Source organism: Cuculus canorus, chromosome 2 (genome assembly GCF_017976375.1).
Source record: "Cuculus canorus isolate bCucCan1 chromosome 2, bCucCan1.pri, whole genome shotgun sequence".
Taxonomy (NCBI): domain Eukaryota; kingdom Metazoa; phylum Chordata; class Aves; order Cuculiformes; family Cuculidae; genus Cuculus; species Cuculus canorus.
Window position 1 is genome coordinate 109,000,515 of NC_071402.1, and position 20,052 is coordinate 109,020,566.

At 36.5% G+C, this 20,052-nt stretch overlaps 1 protein-coding gene across 2 annotated transcripts in view; it reads left to right on the forward strand.

The window, feature by feature from the left end:
- The window catches only part of BBS9 (Bardet-Biedl syndrome 9), a 303,616-nt gene that overhangs the window by 270,213 nt on the left and 13,351 nt on the right, over positions 1-20,052 (forward strand). Inside the window, exon 23 of one of the 2 annotated variants that reach the window (XM_054059482.1) lies at positions 17,554-17,626. The exons of the other annotated variant lie outside the window; for it this stretch is intronic. Coding sequence (XP_053915457.1) covers positions 17,554-17,561 — 8 coding nt within the window. The 3' untranslated portion in view covers positions 17,562-17,626. Of the gene's footprint in view, positions 1-17,553; positions 17,627-20,052 lie in introns of those variants that run through there. 2 annotated transcript variants of the gene reach the window in all.

Sequence of the window (20,052 nt, forward strand, 5' to 3'; positions counted from 1 at the left end):
TATGATGCAAAAGAAAATAGAAAGATGGACTGCTGTTTCTGGTAGATGTTTTAGCATTTGCCTTCGAAATTGAGCTAGTGCATTGAACCAGCTTTTAGCAAAGCCTTAGACACATAACAAAGCATTTTTCCGTTGCTGCAATGTACTTGTTTGTGGTTATTTTACTTTGAAAAGTAACAGTTTATGGAATTTTTATTTTCAACATGGCCTGCGTGACTTTTACCTAGGTTAGAAAACATAACTGATGTGGACAGAGAGAAAGGACTCTTGCCAGTGCTGCTCAGTACTTGGTTTGAGAACCTGAGTTAAGACATTCATAGGTCAGCAACACATTGGCACTTGAAAGCCTGAGGAATTTCTTTCTCACTGTCTGCAATAGTGATGTTATCTTGATACAAAAAGAAATTGCTGTAATAACACTTAGCTTTCTATTTCTGTTTTTCTCATGATTTGCATCTCAATTATGTGTGGTTTGTTTCACTAACACACCAAGATCCTAAGTGTACCAATTAAAAAAAGTACTCTTGATTTTTTTTTTTAACTTCATATAAATTTTTCTTTCTAAACTGCCTTTCTTTTTTAAATGACATTGAAAATCTCCTGTCTTGTAAGTAAGTAGTAGTTACAAGAAGTACTACGAGTAGAGGGAACATGAGAAATTCTGTTCTGTCTTAACCAAGAGGCAGGTGGTTTCTATTATGAGCTCAGCTGGAACTTCCTTCCATGCCAGCCACTTCCCACAACTGAACTACTCTACTCATCTCTGCTCTTTTAGGTGGGGAATGTGCAGAGGAAGTGGAACACAGCCCTGACAGATAAGGGATTACTTTAATGGCTTCTGTCACAGTTTGGGGATTAGATTCAGTTATGAATCTCATTTATTTTGCTAGTTCTGTTTGTACTTGTGACACTCATGAATGAGGACGTTCTGCTAGCAGGAATTTGGCACCTGAGGGGCAGTGGTGGAGGCATGGTGTCTGAAAGGGTGCAAGAAACCAATCTAGCTATTTCAGTATCGGATGTCTCTCACCTGCTTGAACAATGGGGCCTTTCACAAACAGAAATGTTGTCCGCACCTATGGTATCTTCTCCCACACCTTCAGGTGGAGGGAAGAATATGTGACTGGAAGTCTTTCTGGAACTGAGTCTGACTGGAAAAAAAACTCATTTTATTCAGCTGTGACCAATTGACCAGAGGAACGAATTCCTGCTTGAGGTAGGAGATCAGTGTGCAGATGTGATAGACTTAGCAAGACACGTAGAGGATATGTTAGTGAACAGGTGAGATCATGGTCATAGTCCGTATAGATGACAAAAGCAAAGAAGAGGGAGAAGGTGGATCCGAAGGACAAATTTTAAGCTAAAGACAAGATGTATCATGGTAGCATTTTCTAGAATAGAAGAGTGGTGAATGAGGTATGAGATGATATGATGGAGACATAGAAAATATTGAATGATGTGGAGGAGGTCAGGAGGGGTTGTTCAGTGGCTCTCAAAATACTAAAATTCGGGCCACTGAGTGAAATATCAGGCAGCAGGTTAAAAAAAGGGGGGGAGGAGGTGTACATGGCATATAAATTGTAGAACACCTTCCCACAGGATCTTGTGGAAACCCAAACTGGTTCAACAATGAGATTAATTTATGAAAGAAAAATCAGTTGAGATCTACTACCTACAAAGGTGTAACACTAACTTCTAGCTCAGGAAACTTTCCATGTGTGGAGTCCAGGAAGTTAGACATCATTTTGTATTTGCTCTTTACTTTTTGCACACTACCGAAGTATCTACTTTGGATTGCTATCAAACGGTGGCTATTGGGCTAAGTAGGATTTTAGGCCATTCCTGTGCTTCTATCCAAGTAAATTTTTAAAGACTTTTTTTCTCGAAGGTAAAGAAAGGTTTGGGTTTAGGCAGAAACACAAGGCACAAAATTAAATGAGAAGCAGGAGTTACCCAATCTATGCTAAAAAATTGGATAATGATTAAATGGAAACATATGTATGCTAAAAGGTAAGCATAGATGTAAATTAGTCCCTGGTTTAGTGCTGTGGTATTGGCAACATATGAACATGTACAATTGAAACTCAACAGATTTTTGTTTGATTGTTTGTTTTTAATTTTTCTGCTATTCAGTGTGAAAATAAGTGTAGTCATTGCCAGAGAACAGATTTTTCTATGCGGATTGGCTAATTGGAAATTAGAATTGGTAGATGGGGAACAAGATGTTCAGCTGATTTGGGGCATAAGAAAATAGGAAGGTGTTCAACAGAAGCATTCCTTTCAGGCATTTGGAATATATAGATTTTGCTTAAAGCCTGAAGCTTAATTGCATAGGAAGAGCTAATCCCAAAATTAATTAAAAGCTGATAAATTAAAATTAAAAGAGATGAAACAACCATAAAGTGTTACAATTGATTGACTTATTTACAAACTATTTAGGACATTACAGTATTACATACAATTATATGCAATAAAAATACAATATTATTTACTAGAAAAAAACAGGAATCCCTGATTTTTAATTCAGCAGATGCCTGTTAATGATAAAAAATTATTTCTATCCACAGAAATCTGAAAAAAATTCAGTATGTTCTTAAATTTTATATTTCAGACATTTTTTATTTCTGTGTATACCTTATATTGAAGGGAATCAGTAGAATTTAATAGCTTCAAACTTCAAGACCTCTTCTCAGGTCAGTTTTCTTTATATTCCAGAAATATCTGGCCTTTGGGTCATTGGTTTTGAGTGAGCTTCTGCTTTATTTACACAGCCGTTCTTAAATTTGGGTTTCTATTTCAGTGATGGAACAAATCTTTTTCTTATTGTTTGAGAGAGTTGAACAGATGCTTCAAACCAGAAATATTGGCTTAGCTGGCAACCAATCTGACCTGTGGCTTAGGTATCAGAGAATGTATTGCCTCAGTTTCTAGCCTCTTTGGTCACAAACTGCATACTATTCAATATTCTTGTTGTTCTTTGGGGAGATTGTTTATTTTTATTTTTGCAAATCAAATACAAACCAGGTGGTGAAAGACTAAACAGCTAAGCTATAGTCAGGAAGTGGTTAGAAACAAAGCAACAGTAGCGTGTTGATTTTCAGCTGGATGACCCGATCAGGGACCTTAGTCCCAGTGTCTGTCTACGTGTGAATTATGAAACTGTTGTCTTTAGTCTGTAATGCTAACTTGTGCAGAGCAGCTGCCAGGAATGGCTTTAGGGCTTGAGGCTTTAGTAAAAGATGACGTAGATGTGGATGTAACTGTGTTCCTGGTATTGTTCTTGGTTTGCTGATGAACATGGTAAAATGATATTTTTCTGAAATTTTGTGTTTACACTTCGAATTCTGCTACCTTGGCTCAGCCAGTGTCCCACAGAAAGCTCTGTTTCAACTTGTGTTGCTCTGTTCCTGTGTGCCATTTCATCTTGCAAACCTGACTGAAGATTTCACTGCCAGCCTGTGCCCTTGGACAGTGTCCTTGCACAGTGTCCTCCATCAGAGGTGAGGGAGAAACCACCCCTAGTTCAGAAACAGTTTAAAACTGTGGTCATCCCTTTCCCTCTTACAGTACTGAGGCAGTTTGATGCAATTGTATTCCCATACTATTTGTTTTCCTACCTTGTGCTCGAATGGCATTTTTGGGACATTGAAGGGATGTGCACTTTGTCTTGATCTCTCTACACACTTCTCCTCAGAGCTTCACAATCTCTTCTTTGTTGATAAAGTGTGAATCTTTCTTAACAAGAAGCTTGTTCCACCATTATTACTGTGTTATTGCACTAAAATTTGAAGGCTTCTGGGGAATTATGTCTGCCAAGTGCCTTATGCTGAAGAAGACATCAGTGTCCTAATCAGTAGGGATGTTTCTGGCATGAAGTTTCAATGTGCAGAGCACAAGTTTTTATTTTATAAAACACAGATTCAGTTTGCCAAGACCCTTAGCATCTCCACTCCAGTCTTCCAGTGACTGAGAGACCGCAGAGGACTGAGACCCTATTCCATAGTTATGGCAAGAGAAGCAGATTTGTTTTGAAAAAATATACTGCTATTTTATGAAGAAAATTATCTGGGAGTAGAGTGACGTAATAAGGCAAAGCTTTTTGCATAAGTCATCTGGCTTTTAAATATACTTTGAAAAAAAGAGAGAAAAGTCCACCAGACTATTATGTATCCTGTGGAGAAAAATCTGCTGAAACTGCAAAAGCATTCAGTGTAATGTGTGTCATTTCTGTCTCTGTCATTCCATAAACGCTCCCTGACAAATGGGGAAACTCTCTGAGTTAGGCATAGTTTGCTCAGATACGTGCTTTACCTAGACTTAATCCTTCTAGAACTGGTGAACTGAATTCGCTATCCAAGCAATGACAATTCCAGTAGACAATGGGTGTTATGTTCAAGATCATTATCTCTTACTTTGTATGACACTAGACATGAGATTAAGTGCTCTGTAATGTGCATATTACAGCTATTTTTTTACTTCCTCTTGTGTTTTGCTTGATGTAAATTAGAGAATGAAAAAAACAGATAATGATTTTGGAGCCAATGTATTGCACATGTACGTGGCTGGAAGCCGAAGTAAGAATAATTTGGACCTAGAAATAAGGGACAAATTTTAGGCAGAGAGGATTAACTTCCTTACAGATGTAATTCATTCTTCTCTTGAAGTTTTTACATCAAAAAGCTCAACTTGAAGTTAGAGGCTTGTTGAGTAAATTATTGGGTGAAATTCTGTATTTTGTATTATTCCAGGCATCCAACTAGATGGTTGTATTTAGATCATCATAGTCTAAGCCCTTCTGATCTTTAAAGTCTGTGAACAGTGAAGTTGCTGGGATATGTTTTCATGTTGCCATGCCATGTTTTCTTAAGTGGTGTGCCCCAGTGAGGAGCAGGATTCTAAAGGTTGCTTAATAATACCCGATATTCCTTTAAAATAGTCAAATTCTGCTTGGTTTAGCTCCAGCAGGTTTTTTGTGGGTTCCCAATGGAGAGTTTCTCCAGCACAGAAGTACTCTGTGTTTGATGTGCATGTGCCAGATACATAACCACATCTTCCTTTCCCCAGTGTTCCATTAAAAAGTCACTTTGGTGGTTGAGGGTTGTGTGCTACCAGCTGAAAGAATCCCCCACCATTCTTATCCTTGTGAGGATGAGGCCCTTGCCTCGGTACTTCATCCAGAACTATGTGTAAAAATAGTTACACATTACTATGATTATTATTGATTATTTCCTTTTGAAACTAAACACCTGTTTTTGCAAACCCTTATTAAGAAGCATTCTTGCCATAGATTCCTGTCTTCTTTATTCCGTGGGCAGCAGCCCACAAAAATACTGGTTTCCACCAGTTTTGTAGCAATCTTGTCCATGCCTTGGGAGAGGTCCAAGGCCAGAAAGATGTGAAGAAGGATCACACCCCTCTTGGTCACTTCTGAAGCCCAGCAGTGCTGTGCTCAGAGCAGGCAGTAGAGAGTTCAGCACTGGCACTGAGTTTATACATGTGCTTGGAGGTGTCTGCTGGGGTCCTGCCAACGTGTTGATCACACCTGTATGGGACAGAGCCTGCATTAATGAGCCCTGTGTTCTGTTCCTTGGAAATCCAGGGCTGAAAACAGGCATCTCCACTTAAAGAGCATTTTCTTTAGCCCTTCAAATGATGCAGATTTCAGTATCATCTTTCTACAGAACTTTTACAACCAGGAAGGCATTTTTAGAGGTATTGAATTCACCCTGCTTTTTTAATTATGTTTGCTTTTTAACATATGGCATTTTATAAAGCTAACTGGTGGTATAAATCATAGGGTTATTTTTTAAATTAATACAAGCCTCTTACTTAGAAGTGCTTCCTTATAGACTGTTTTCCTAGTAGAGTATATAATTAAATGTCAGGGTGTGGTCTTTTCATTTTGAGTGTTTTTTGATTCTCCAAAATTTCTCATTTAAAGCTACTCTTATCCAAGGAAAATCAACAATATTGCCTTTTTTCCCCCTCTAATGAATTAGTTTATGTAAAGATTTTTTGCTCAACTTCAGTGCATGTCAGATGGATTGCAGGAAACCAAGCTGAAAATGCATCAATTTTTATTTGGCATGAAGCAATTGGACGTATTGAAATGGGACATTTGAATTTGCTGAACTGGAGACTCTCAAAACTGTAATATAAAAATATCTGGTTATGTCCAGTTACTTTGTATCTAACAATAATGCCTTTCATTTTCAATTGCTTTGAAACCTTATGTAATCATAAGGGATGTCTCCTGTTCTTCTCTCTCAACCCTTGTTGCACTCCTATGGAGTAGTCTGATATACTTTGGAAAGAGATAAACATCTCAAAAAACATATAATTTCATAAAAAATTCATTAAGTTGTCAGATGCGTGTAAAGGAAATGTTCAGATTACTAGGGGAAAGCTCAATCAGGAATTTAACAGTTACCTGTTGCATTTGATGTGATCTTGAATAAGTACACCTTTACCTCAAAACCAGCCTAATCTGCACCTCTTGCTCAGGAGGAAATTAGTGGATGTGAAGGGTAGCTAAGGTGAAGTGAGAGGGAACATAGGTGGGCTTAGCTGGGAAAACTGTGGGAGAAGTATGTATGATAGAAATAGGGAATAGGAATCAGGATTGTAAATGAGACATCATTATTTCTGTTGTTCTTCATAACCACTGCTTGTTTTATGGTGCCATTGTTAAGCTGCAGCTTAGTGAGAAGTTACATTCTTTGTTATATTTCCATATTTTGATATAGCTTGAAAACCTATGGCAAATACCAACATTTTCCATAAAGCAAGCATTCCACTTCCAGAACTGAGTGGCAATGACAGACTTTGCACAGTTCAGAGCATATATATTTGTCCAATACTGACAATCAGACTTAAAATTCTGATTTCATTATTCTGGCCTCACAGCTCTTCAAAGTTTTATACAGACCTCAGAAGAATTGCCTTTCAAATTTGGATCACAGTTCCACTCCTTGGAAAGTCAAATTTCAAAGGAAAAAAGCTGTTGTTACTGTCATTCCTCATTTCAGTGTTTGATACCAGCCACGAGCCAAATTTAAAATATTATTATGAAAATATGAGAGGAAAAGAAGACACCAGGAAGTCACCCGAACTTTTTAATAATACCTACTATTTCAAGTTGATTTATAGCCTTTATTTTATCTCAACAAGTTCAGCTATCAGGAGATTTATTGTATAAACCCCTACTTTATCTTCTTTGTTTTTCTTTCTCACTGTTACAATTCAGCATAATGAGATGCAAGCTACATTTTTATCATCTTACTTTTAAGTTAGCAAAAAATGAGTGTGGTAAAAGTTTTGTTAGCAACTTGTTAATCTTTAAGGACTGTAAAGAATGATGCTATCTACTGTTTACAGTTTTAAAGAAAATGGTCTGAGGAGTGTCTTCCAGCTATCAGATCAAATATAAATAATGGAGATAGTGCAGAATTTGGCAGAGTGAATATATGTATGTACACAATTACCTAATTATATATGATCATGGGGGTATATTTACATCATGATAATAATGTTCTTCTGAATTGTTAATCTCAATCATGTTATCCTTCAAGATTTTACCAGTAATACAAAAAATTTGAAACAGTGCTGACAATAGAAAGTTTTAGTTTTTTTTCTTATAGATAATGTCTGTTTGTAATGTAGATGTCATACAAATGCAGCACAGCTCACTAGGAAAATGAGCTTAGTGTTCTCAGTTTAGTCCAAGTTGGACAACACATTATTTGGCACAATTGAGTGGCCTAGCTTTAAGAAAAGTACAAGAGTGAATAAGCGTGGAGGTTTTATTATTTGAGTGAGCTGAACTGTATGTTTAGAATGATGAGAAACCCTTGTACTGTGTCCCACCTGCTTTCAATTCCACTGTTTTATGAGCATTTGATTTACAGTAAAAAAGTCTGTTAGAGAAATGCTGTTCTTTCATATTGTGTATAAGTGAAAGGCTGCATACTTCTGCCTTTCATGTATTTGTGTAGACAAACAGTTATATAAGTTTTATAGAAACACTGATAAAAGTATTAGTGCATACATTAAGCAGTCTGATAACATTTTTCAGAAAACAAATTAGAGATATTTTATGTTCAATAGACCAATCATTTTGTTGTATATTGCTCTTGTGCCTTGCCTGTTGTTGAAAACCTACTTTTAAGGGGAAATGCCTTTTTCTTTCTGTAATCTTAATGACTTCTCCGTAAAATGTTGGGATGTAAGTCTTAAATTATGCATTCAGTTCCTGCAAATTCTAATGTTAAGAAGGATGAAACTCATACATTAAGAAAGAAGTTATTTCAGTCCATCGAAAGTGTTATTTGTGTTGAAAAAATATATTAGAATAGACTGCCAGTGATGAGCTTCCCATTCTGAGGGTCTTCGGAAACAGTTTCAGTTGCTAGTTGGAAAGTACTAGCTCAAAGAGAAGATTTAGTGAAAGCGTGACAGAAATCCTCTGATATGTCTGATACTCTGCTGAGGGATCTTGAGCATGGGGACCTGCATTTTCAGACTATGATTGCAATAAAAGTATATGATTATTAAATGATAGCCTTGAAGGCGAGCTACTGAATATCATTTCAAGAGAGAGATGAAAGAGACTGTGTTCTGTATTCAGTTCTGTCTTGGACCTAAAGTTACAATGCACAGGGCATTTTAGATGGCTTTAGCCTGAGCTGAGGTTAAATAAATAAACTGTTAAGTGCAGTTATCAAATACTCAGTCAAACAAAAAATAAGGCTGCCTTTTTCATATAGTCTTGGCCTTCTCAGAGGTGCCAGAGGAGGAACTTCAGTATTAAGGGTGTTGAAAATAGCTAGTAAAGCAGAAGCCAATGCTAATAAACAGTTTTGGAAGTACTGTGAGTGGTTTAAGCATAGTCTGGATTATTGTTATTACTGTATTAAATCACAGCAATCAAATAGCCAAGGATCACTTTGAATGATTAAGTGCAATGGCCGTCAATGAAAAACCTTCAGGCTGTACTGCAGACATAGGGATGGGTGTGGTCGTGGTCAGCTCTCCCAAACATTACTTTGGATGCTGTTGCAGATACAGAGTGGGGTGTTATGTGATATTTTCAGAATCTGGCAGATTTCAGTTTGGTTTGGATATTTTGTTATGTACCTTGGCAGGCATGCGTGTCCCTACAGCCGTACAGCAATCAGCATTAATGGCTGAAGTAACACTTACTGGTGAGGCAGAGTCAATCAGCAACAGTCTGCTGTTGACTCATGACTTCAGTTGACTCATAATCACATTGAGCTTTGTGTGTCACTTTTTGTTCCCACCCCAAAGCCCAATGCCAGTTCCTGTCATGATTTGAGTACTCATTGATTAAGAAAGTAGATGATGTACCTTGTGGACAAATGAGCACATGCCTTTAAGGTGTGTTGTAGAGCCTTATAGTATTTCTATCAGCCAGTTAAGTTAATTAAAATTATTTATTTGCATTTACAAAAATCTTCACCCAGAGTCTGAGATAGACTGCACTGATCATAGAATCATTTAGGTTGGAAAAGACCTTTAAGATAACTGAGGCCAGTCATAGAGCTCAGTATGTCAAAATGACAGAGAAAAATCTCACAAAGATAAATTATTTATTTCAAACCATATTCAAACTTCATTCTCCTCTTCATATATTTCTGTCTGTCCTGGAAGAGCCTGGAAAAAAACAGATGAGGCTTGATATGTCCCATATTTGTGTATTGTCCTGTGATGATGGCATCGTATGCTACATAAAGTGATTTCTAGATTAGATCTAAGAAAAAGAGTAAAGGAAGAGAATGTTTTGATCCTGGAATATGGAAGGTAAAGAAATATTACAAGTATTTCTAGGAAGTCATTCAAAACAGTCTTGGTTTGAATGGGAATTGGTGGTGTTGCATCGCTGAAGATAGGTCTGAGTAGGAGCCAGTTTAGTTTTACAAACATGAAGTCATTTAACTTGTCATCCCATGCGTGATGTGTCATAGATATGAGAATAGCTCATTCTTTTTTAAATCTGTAACTTGGTTCCAAGCTACTACACAGTGACTCAGTCTGGTAATGCTTATGGAATCCTTCATACAAATACTGACAGCACAATTTGAATTCTCCTGTGTGGGTGGACAGGATCTGGCTGTGTTAAGTGTGAGCCAGGAGACTATTCCACCATGCTTAAAGGAACTGTCTTCTCAAGCTACTTGGTAGTCCTTGCTGCAACCCATTAAATGAGATGCTAATACCTGGACCTATTTCAGAAGTGCTTCTGTGTTACTGCCTTCCAAAAGGCATGAGAGAAGGATAAGATGATACTTCAACTAGTGTATTTGAAACTTTGCTACATTGCTGTTTATACATGTTACTGTTTTCTGGTTCATCATCTATAGTTTAATTTTGTTAAAACTACAATTTGGTCCTCTATTTCTCATCTTTATGCACCATTGCATGAGAGTTTTTCATGCTTTCACAATCATGTAGTTCTAGTTCTTCTAGCGCATGTCCTGCAGATAATAGTATCTTTGCACCTCTAGCTGAAAATACTGTAAGGATGATGTTTATTTTTCTGTTTAATGTAGTTGCATGGGCTGCAGACAATGACTTCATGAATGACAGATCATAAGCACTCTTACACACTATTCCAAGTAAGGGTTAAACCCAAAAATTATCGTTATCTTACCACACAGCTCCTTTCAAAACATCTTATATGTGATTCTTCCAACAGAATCCCTGATTACAGCAACAAGACCTCTAAACTGGGAATGCACTGGGAGAAAAGCAATAGCATCCGGCCTGTGGCAAGATCCTAGCAGAAGGAGATAATGGGCAGGCACAGTGGGGCTGTGTCTACATTTTGATAAATCTCCTTCTACTGTATTTAGATTTCACTTGTGCAATGACAGAATCTTTCCGGTAACCTATCTCTCTTTCCATTTTTGCCCAAACTGTCACCTTAGAGGCTCCAGTGGAGCTTTTGGAGATCTTTGTGAACTTTTGATGTAACGCTCTCCTGCAGTGAGAGATCAGAAATGCCATGTGTAAAAGCAGAGACTCCTCTGAGAGCACGTTGTAGACAGAAAAGCATCTATTTCCTAAGAAAGTTTTAAACAAAATTGTATTGAGTTAAATGCAATATATGATTAGATATTTCCCTGGGTGGCGTCACCATGTGAACAGTAAAATGCAAAATATTTTTCTAAAAAAAACTCATTTCCTTTTTGTTACTAAATGAGCATTTGCATTTTCATTAGCACTTTATATTTCATTCAGAACGTTAATGTAGATTTTTTTTTTCACAGTTCTTTTATGCCAGAGTTTTAGAGATCCTTAGGAAAACTGAAAAGGAGAGGAGAAAAGGAAAAAAAAAAATATACACAAACCCACTGTCATGTTTCTAAGATTGGAAAGAAATAAATTTCCAAAATTTCCAAAATCAATATTCTAGCAAGGTTAAGTTTGAAATAATATTGAAATACATAAATACATTGATATCACTACTTTGGAGTATAGGTTGAAATAATGTGTTATAGCAGCATCAGAGAATTTGGGGGCATTATTTAAGAAAGCATTAAAGGCTAACCTTAGATTCTTTAAGGCAGCACTTGTTCATGTACCTAACTTACATAAGTAACTTGAACACAGATATGAAGCATTCAGTTCCACTGATCTCAATTGTTCATGTGCTTAAGGGACTGGAGACAGTTTTCTGAGCTGGAATTGGAGCTTATTAAACATCATGCATAAGTAGTTGGCTACTTTCTGAACTGGTACACTTAGGTCTTAAAACTCTGGCTCATGACTTCAAGGTGGCTTGTGAAAACCTTGATGTCATATATTATTGCTTACATAAATAAAGAGTTAATAGTGGCCTAGATACTGTCTTCAGGCTCAGGCACATGGCCTTTGCATGCATCAAGTATAGAACAGCAATAAGTTGAATGAGAGTATAAAGAAGCCCGTGAGGTTCCTCCATCAGGTAGGTTACCTTCAAGCATGACTGAACTGTGTTTAAGCTGTTTCAGGTGGATGAAGGGCAGAGTAGAACTAAAGTAACTCCAAAGATGGCTCTTTCTCCACTATTTATGCACAATAGCAGAGTCTGGGAACTGGAATTTCGTACTTCAAAAGATTATTTGTTTGCATTAATTGATAATATTTAATTGATCCTATAAGAATAGAAAGAGAAAATCAGTCAGCAGCTTAAAACCACTATAATATGAAAACTAAGCTCTGCTTCTGCAAGCATTTACATGTTTGAGAATTCCTGTAGGACTCCTTAAGTTCAGTGGAATTACTTATGCATAAACCACAGCAAGTGTTCACAATACCTGACCTTAAATCAAGGACCTTTTTTTTAACTATTTGTGGCATACCCTTTAACTATGTTGGGATTTAGCGGTTTGTTTCTGAATGTTCTAAGCCGCTTATGATATTTAAACTTCTTCCAAACTTGGAAAGAACTACGAAGTAATTGATAAATTCAAACACTGCACAACTAAGGATCTCCTTATCACTGTATTTCAGTGTATTTTCTGGAAATTGTTTACCTTATTAGATTTTTTCTTTTTCTGATTTAGTGTATCTGTCTTTGCTTTCTTAGCTTTGTTCCGACACTTTATTAGTCAATGAAGAAATAATCTTAACATTACATGACCACCAGAATGAAATTTTTTGCTCTTCCTAGCATTGTTAGTGTCCAGTTCAATAAGAAACCTGTGCTCAAGGACAGTTAGTTGTGTTGTGCTAACCATTTACATGATAAATTTCTTTTTTGAGTAGCTTTCTTGTAGAATACAGTAATTTGAGCATAACCTGCATTTGTTGTGGGAATCCCATAGCAGTGACGTCTCCTGAAAATTTGTAGCACCAAATAGCCTGTCTGTAAAAGTAGACAATGTTTTCCCTGAAGTCATAGAAAGTCATAGAATGATGAAAGCTATATTGCTCTCCTGCAGTCTGAATATACTTATTTTTTATTGCTTCCTGAGCCCATGAGAAAAATCCATAATACATTTAAAACTGCTGCTTTTATAATTCCAAGCCGTAGATGCAGGCATGTTGACTTCCACTACTCTTTCTGGAGGTGCTAAAAGGCTTAGTACTACAAAGTGCTCCTCTCCCTCTGGGTCTGGTGATTTTGGTGTGAGATTGGCAGGCCTAGAACTTTCTAGCTGTTGTTCATAAATGCACAGATTTGTACCTGAAGGAATTCTTAACCAGATCATTAAATCTGAGTAGCTTTACAATTTTTGTTCATAATACTGAAATTGTCATTATAGCTATTAAGGTCAAGATGTGCCTGGAAACATTCAGGGGTGTAGCAGGGAGTAATTCCCATCTAAAAGAGACAAAATTGATGTCATGGGAATAAGGAGCAGTGCATTACAGGTCTTTGGTACGGAGAGATACTAAGACAGTTTAGAATATGTATCAGATAAAACATACAAACTGCTGTTGCATTACTCCTCTATTGACCCAAAAGTATTTTTGCATTTGTAAAGATAAGGTTTATAAATAAACAATAAAAGCAAACAAACAAAACCTCACTCAAACTAAACCCCCCAAGCAGATACAGATTTTTGGTGAGAAATAGGAGTTATGTGTCCATTTAGAAGAAATTTCATCTGTTAATTTAATACAGGCTCTTTTTATTTTGTTCTTTTGCTTTTAAGCCAACACTGAGACTTATCAAAAGTTTGCATTTGGAAAAAGACTCTTAGAACATTTTTCTTATATACTGTAGCTTAAAAGGAATGTGTGAAATTCAAGATTGGAAAGTATTACACAGAAGTATTCTTTTTCCTTTGTTTTTTTTAAACACATTTTTCCTCAAACTTGCCTCTCTACCAATGTCTTTTTCCCACAAGACTCCAAAGGAAAAATGACATCAAATGGTAAAATCCTGTTGTATGTTATTTCCAGAAGAATCCATGGAAATTTTTAATGTGATTTTATCATTTGCTCTGTAGTGTTCCATTGTTAAAAGGAGTAACATATTGAAGAGTATTCAGTTGCTGAATACTTGATGGGAAGCAAAAGCTGATGTCTCTGTGAATATTACAAAACACTTAGGAATTTGTAGCACCTCAGATCTGTTGTATGATAATAGGAATTAGAAGTGGAAAACTCCTGTCATATCTACTAGACCATCTCCCTGACACCACCAGAACTGTTGTCTTCACTGTGGTGCTAGTTTTCAAATGTCATAGGCCATGTGGCTTCCACCATTTCCCTTAGGAGAATACATGATATTAAAGGAGCCTTGAATATCCATTTCCTTGACTTCAGCTTCTTGATCCTTCTTTATATCTCTGTTGTCGTAAATTCCTAATGTTGCTTTGCCTTTGGCTTTTCTATTTCTCTTTCTCCTCTATCTTGTGTTTTCCACAAAATTATACAATTCTTTACACTGTTCCTTTTGGAATTTCTCATGCTTTGTTGTGTCTCTGTGGTACTGAAGAACCGTGGACTTGGGTGTACCAGAGGCTGTAAAGAATGTTGGAAATGTTGGAAATCTGTACTGGAGAAACTGATGTTTATGTATCAAGCCACTAAGTTGTTTTGTGGCGATACAAGATAAGCTTGCACAAGAAGCACAACACAGGCCCTAAATGCAAGTCTGTATCCAACTATTTGTAAAAAGATGGGGGTGTTTTTCCCTCTATAAACCTAATGTACTTTTTATTTTGTGTTTGACTGGTGTTGGATAAAGCCACACATACTTTGCATGTATGTTTTGTAGCTAAGCGTTGAAAGCTTCACTTTAACAATTGAATCATGCATATTAAAAAGATAACTGCACTATTTTGACTTAAGATACAGTTACACACTAACAAGAGTAGAGCTTTATGAATAACTTGGTTTTAAGTTTCTGACTTGAAGCAAAAAAACAGAAAATTTGTTATTTTGGGAAAATCTCCAATAATTGATTCAGATTTCTTTATTCTTCTCACATAAAGTATTTTGCTTAGACTTAATATCCAACATTATATTCAACGAGGTTTATTTGCAATACTTCAGTGTGAAATGAAAATTCAGAAGACTTTGAAAATATAAAAAATTCTGTACTTTTTTACTTTTTTTAGACAAATTGATCTGGTAAATTCAGCAGAACTTTGACCAATGGTTTGTTTGACCTACATTTGCATTTTTGTAGGGAAAAACATCTCAGCTGAGAAGTTTGGTCAGTATTATTTAAAGTTATATAGGTAGATGAGGAATGTTTGAAGTTATACTAAAAAGGAGGTTGTAGGTCTTCAGACATCAATTATGAACTGCAGCGAACTTATAGGAGTAGAAATTAACTATTATATATTTTTATAAAATATCCCTGAGGGATCTTAGACCTTCCTGCAGGCAGACACTAGGTGATTGTCACCAGGAGTAGAATTCACTGCCATTGATATGAAAATGGTGGAAAATCTTACCCTGAAGCTAACCTACCCCTGGAGTTTTGGCTAACTGTCATGGTGATCACTTGTCTGTGAAGATAAAGGCTTTGTTAATAGTCAGCTGGCTGGTTGGTCTGGCTGTCTGGGAAGTCAACAAAACAGCACAACAAATCAAGCAGGCAAAAGACTGATTGCTATGGCATTACTTCTCCCCAGGAAAAAGCAAAGAGTTATATCTACGCAAAACCCCCTACACTTTTAATATAGTGTAATCTGTCTTAATTTCAGTGCATATGGCCCAAATACCTAATTTTTTTTCTGACAAATTATTAGAGAGGCAACGTTTCTCAAAAGCTTGGTAGGATTTTGAGCTGTAGTGAATGGGAAGATATAAGTATGACAAAGAATAAATTGAAGCATTGACTTTTTTGTGGCCATAATTAGTTTTGTTTTAGATTTGAATTGTGCGTGTTTGCCTTAGAAGCCACTGAATCAATTTACTGCCCTAACAAAAGTCGATAGCTAATTAAAGAGAAGGAAGGTTTGTCCACTGAAAAACAAACTTATTTTTAAGGTCTTACTTCCTGACAAGAAATAGCTGTTCCATCTGAAATGTGTCATTTGTGACTCCTTCTTGTGATCATCTCTAAGTGAAAACAACCATTTCTCAAAAAAATGTGTAAGCTTTGCTAGAAAAATATCTACGATTTAATAGGTGATTGTGATAAGCCAGGTATTTGGAAAAAACGGGCATTTTTCACTGAAAGTTTTGGCTTCGTTGAAATTCCATTTCCCACAGTAATGATCAACAACTTCATTGCAGAGAGATAACTGTTCTTTTAGGAACTTCTCTTCCTGCAAGAATATTTAATTTGCTCTGTAATAGCTTTTGCATTTTTTTGTTGTTCTTGTTCCTGAATGGAGCTTGGAATATTATTATTGGAGTGCTGTTTACAGAGCTCTACATTGCTTCAAACTAACCAGCATCCCATTTCTCTTGCTCTTATCTCCTTCTTGCTATCTATAAATGTAAGCTAGGTTCAGTGTTTTGGCAGCTCCTTGTTTCTTACAGAATGTGCTTATTGCAGCAGTGTGTATGTTCATGAGTGTATGTGTATATGTATGTATGTGATTGGGGTCAATAGAAGAAGGAGCTGTGTGCCTTGGGAATTTTTGATTATGTCACTGGATGTTTTTCTTGATGTTCAAATTTGGTAATTTTACATTAGAAACATAGGCATTTTCCAAATATAAAGCAGAAGGCAGACCTAAAGAAAGTGGAGAAACTTTGCAGTATTATAAATGTAGGAGTCTGAACTCTATCGCTTACAGTTTTTTTTAGCAAGGTTTTTTAAGTTTTTTGGGAATAAGACCCTGCTATCCCCAGGGTAAGAGCTTCTGTCCCTGCTATTTTGTGGCAGTTCAGAGACTTAACTATTGATAGCTTCATATAGGTGGCACTTGTCATGTTAGTTACAGTTAGTAGGGGGCATATTTAAGAGTGAGTGATGGAAATGATTGTCTCACATTATCCGTCCTGTGATGTATATGGTCCCTTGGGACAAAGGAAAGTTTGCTGAGTGAAGTCCTTACTATCAGTCTCACTACTTCCTAAACAAAAACCACATTTATTTGGTTTACACTTTTCTTCAATGAATGAGTCAGTTCGTCCTTCCCACTCATTCAGCTACCATCACTCCCCTTTCTGATACAAAACTCTGATAATTTTTAAATTATCTATGCAGTGATCGGTGACTCCCTGGTGACTTGGGAGGTAGTGCTAAGGCTCACTCTCAGATTATTGTTCCATAAAATGTGATATAGAAGTGATATATACTGGCCTAGTACAGTTTCTTCCGTTAAAGCAGTGAAGGAAAGTTTGTATCTTGTCTGTCCTGATGATCAATCTTTTGCACCGCATTGGAGTTGATGATTTTACACTAATCCCTTTTGCATTCCAAGCTAAACTGTGTCAGTTTGCTTGGAATAAGCAAGATAATGTTACTTTCATAAACTTTCTGAAAAGAATATTTGGATTGTGTCCACAGAACAAAGATTATATGCTAAGAAAAAGAAAACTCTATGTGTTTCCTCAAGCAGTTTATAAAGAAAATGAAAATTATTTGCAATGAATAAATGAAGTTCTTAAAAAGAAAATTATCATGATTTTCAGAAATGTGACTTGAAGGTGCTGGGAAAAACCTGTCATCTTTTGTTAACATAAGCAAGAAGGGTTACTAACTTTGGTGAGTTGAATATTTAGTTTTGGATCCAAAATTTTATGAAAACCAGTTTTACTCTAAAGCTGTAGTTTGTTCTAAAGCTGTTTTATTTCAGGTCTAGAAATAGCAGTATTGACCATCAGGCCATAAGATGGAGTGTTTTTTTCCTCTTTTAGTTGGGAATAGCTAAAGAAAGGGGTGCCTCCCTTCTCTAACTTAACAAAAGTTATTTTGAGTTCAGATTGTCTTGTTATAACAGCCCTTTTTCTGAGTCATTGTATGAAAAAAGACTGGGAAGCGTTGAATATTGTAGATCAAACGCTTCAAAGCCAACTTTGACTTAGTTTTATGCATGCTTCAGAGTAGACTAATGTACAATAGTATCCAGGAAACTCAGCCAGTAATTCATAAGAGTCCAAAATGTTCTCCTTACGATGAATCATAGCAGCATAAATGATAGGACTGGAGAAGATCCTTTAGGTCATCCAGTTCAAAGCCTGTATATCTTCCTCTTCACTAATCCCCACTAGGATTTCATCTACCTCATCTTTGTAAACCTCTCAAATACTTTACTCAGCCACCTTCGTGGGCAGTTTCTTCCATTGCCTGATTTTTTAACCTCAGTATCTTTAAACCTTACACCATCATGCTTAGTGTGAACAATTTATGACTACAGAAAACAAGCCTTTCTCCTCCCTTCTGCCATCATGCTTAAATATCATCCCTCCCTTTAAATGTTCATTGTTTTTTTTTTCCCTCTAGCTGCATGAATAAAAATTCCAGGAAAGTTGGGGGTGTTGTCTATGGTGCTTCTGTCACTGTAACTGATTTTCTTCAAACTTTCTGTTTTCAAGAGTCAAAAATACGTTTTGATCTACAATTGAAATTTCTGTGACTCAATGATATGTATGCATTAAGTCATGCTTTTCAAGAGGCAAATTAACACAACTGAAGTATTCTATTATATAGAATAGAAGCTACTTTCATGAGGGCACTAACGTGCTCTGATTGACACATACACAAACCAATTTGAGGTATTTAAGTAACTGAAGGTGAAATCTGGTTTTGACTTCATATACAAGCAATCTCATGTAACTAATCAGGATATTAATTTAATCATATAGTTTCACTTTGTTTTGAAAACTTTCCTCCAAAAACTCCTGGGGTTGCCTGTTGCAGAGGAGTTAAAACTCATCATGATTTTTTCAAAAGCAGCTTCCCAGTTTGTAACTGTATTGATAAATACACATGTAAACCTTCTAATGTACATTTGTTGAAGTGTGTGCTCAGACTAGTATTATTCCAGTAATAATTCCAATATTATTTCTGATCTATAAAATGAAACATTGAGAACTTCATAATGGGGGATATAAGGATGGAAAAAAAGCTTTTTTTCCTGATGAAGTAAGGTAAAGGTGCCTTAATCTACAGAATTGTCAAGTGCATACCCTGTATTTCTTAGCATCTGCCTAAGCTTGTCAGAATATTCTGATGAGAAAGCTCTCTGATGTTAGTCATCTCACCTACTATGATATAGCACGTGTCAATTAGATTGATGTGAAATTAATGTTGTTCTCCTAAATGACTAATAAATATTACATGTTTTAAAAATACAGGGTAGAGGTAGGAAGGCTGATTATTGCAAGCCATCTTTTCATACTGCCTCCGATTTTGAAGTTACACAATAAAAATAGCTGCAGTCTGTACCTCACCTGTTAGCTCACCTCTCCCACAATTTACTCATGTGATAGTTCTTTGATCTAGGCAGAAGTATTCTAGGTTCCCTATAGCTGTGTATAGTGCTGTCAGGCAAAGTTGTGTGAAATTAAGGTAAATTCTGCTATATTGCTTCAGTTCTGCCAGCCTGTATTTAGAGTTAATCCATTAGGTTTAGCGGATCCACTGTTTTTCATGAGCTTGAAAGTAACAATTCACATTGCCCAGTTCGGCATAGCAGTTTGTAGAAATAGATGCAAGGCTTATTTGTAAGAAGTCAGTCTCAATGTATGTAGAAACCACTTTCATAATTCCTGCAAACTCCTTTCCTTGTTTATGGTGGGAAAGTAAGGTATTCTCCAGTATCTTTTTATGTAGTACAGAGCTGTAAACAGCTCCAGATGTGATCTCAACAAGGCCATATAGTCAGGAACAGTATTAGCTGTAAGCTCTGCAGCGGCTTGTGCTGCGTTGAGCTACGTGGGGTATTTCACTCCAAATGCATGTCTTTAACAGCTTTTTCCACTGTACTACTTCTGCAGGGCTTTCCTCAGCAAGTATCTGCGTTTGAGACTGTTATTTCCATGATGTATTTCAAGTGGTATCTCCTTTTATCTTGCCTCAGCCTTGTTAATCTCTTAGTCCTAGAGCAATATTTCATTCTCCTTTCCAGCATTTGTAGCTCATCTTGGTGTTTTATAATCCGCACATTTCATTATCATACTGCTTACCTC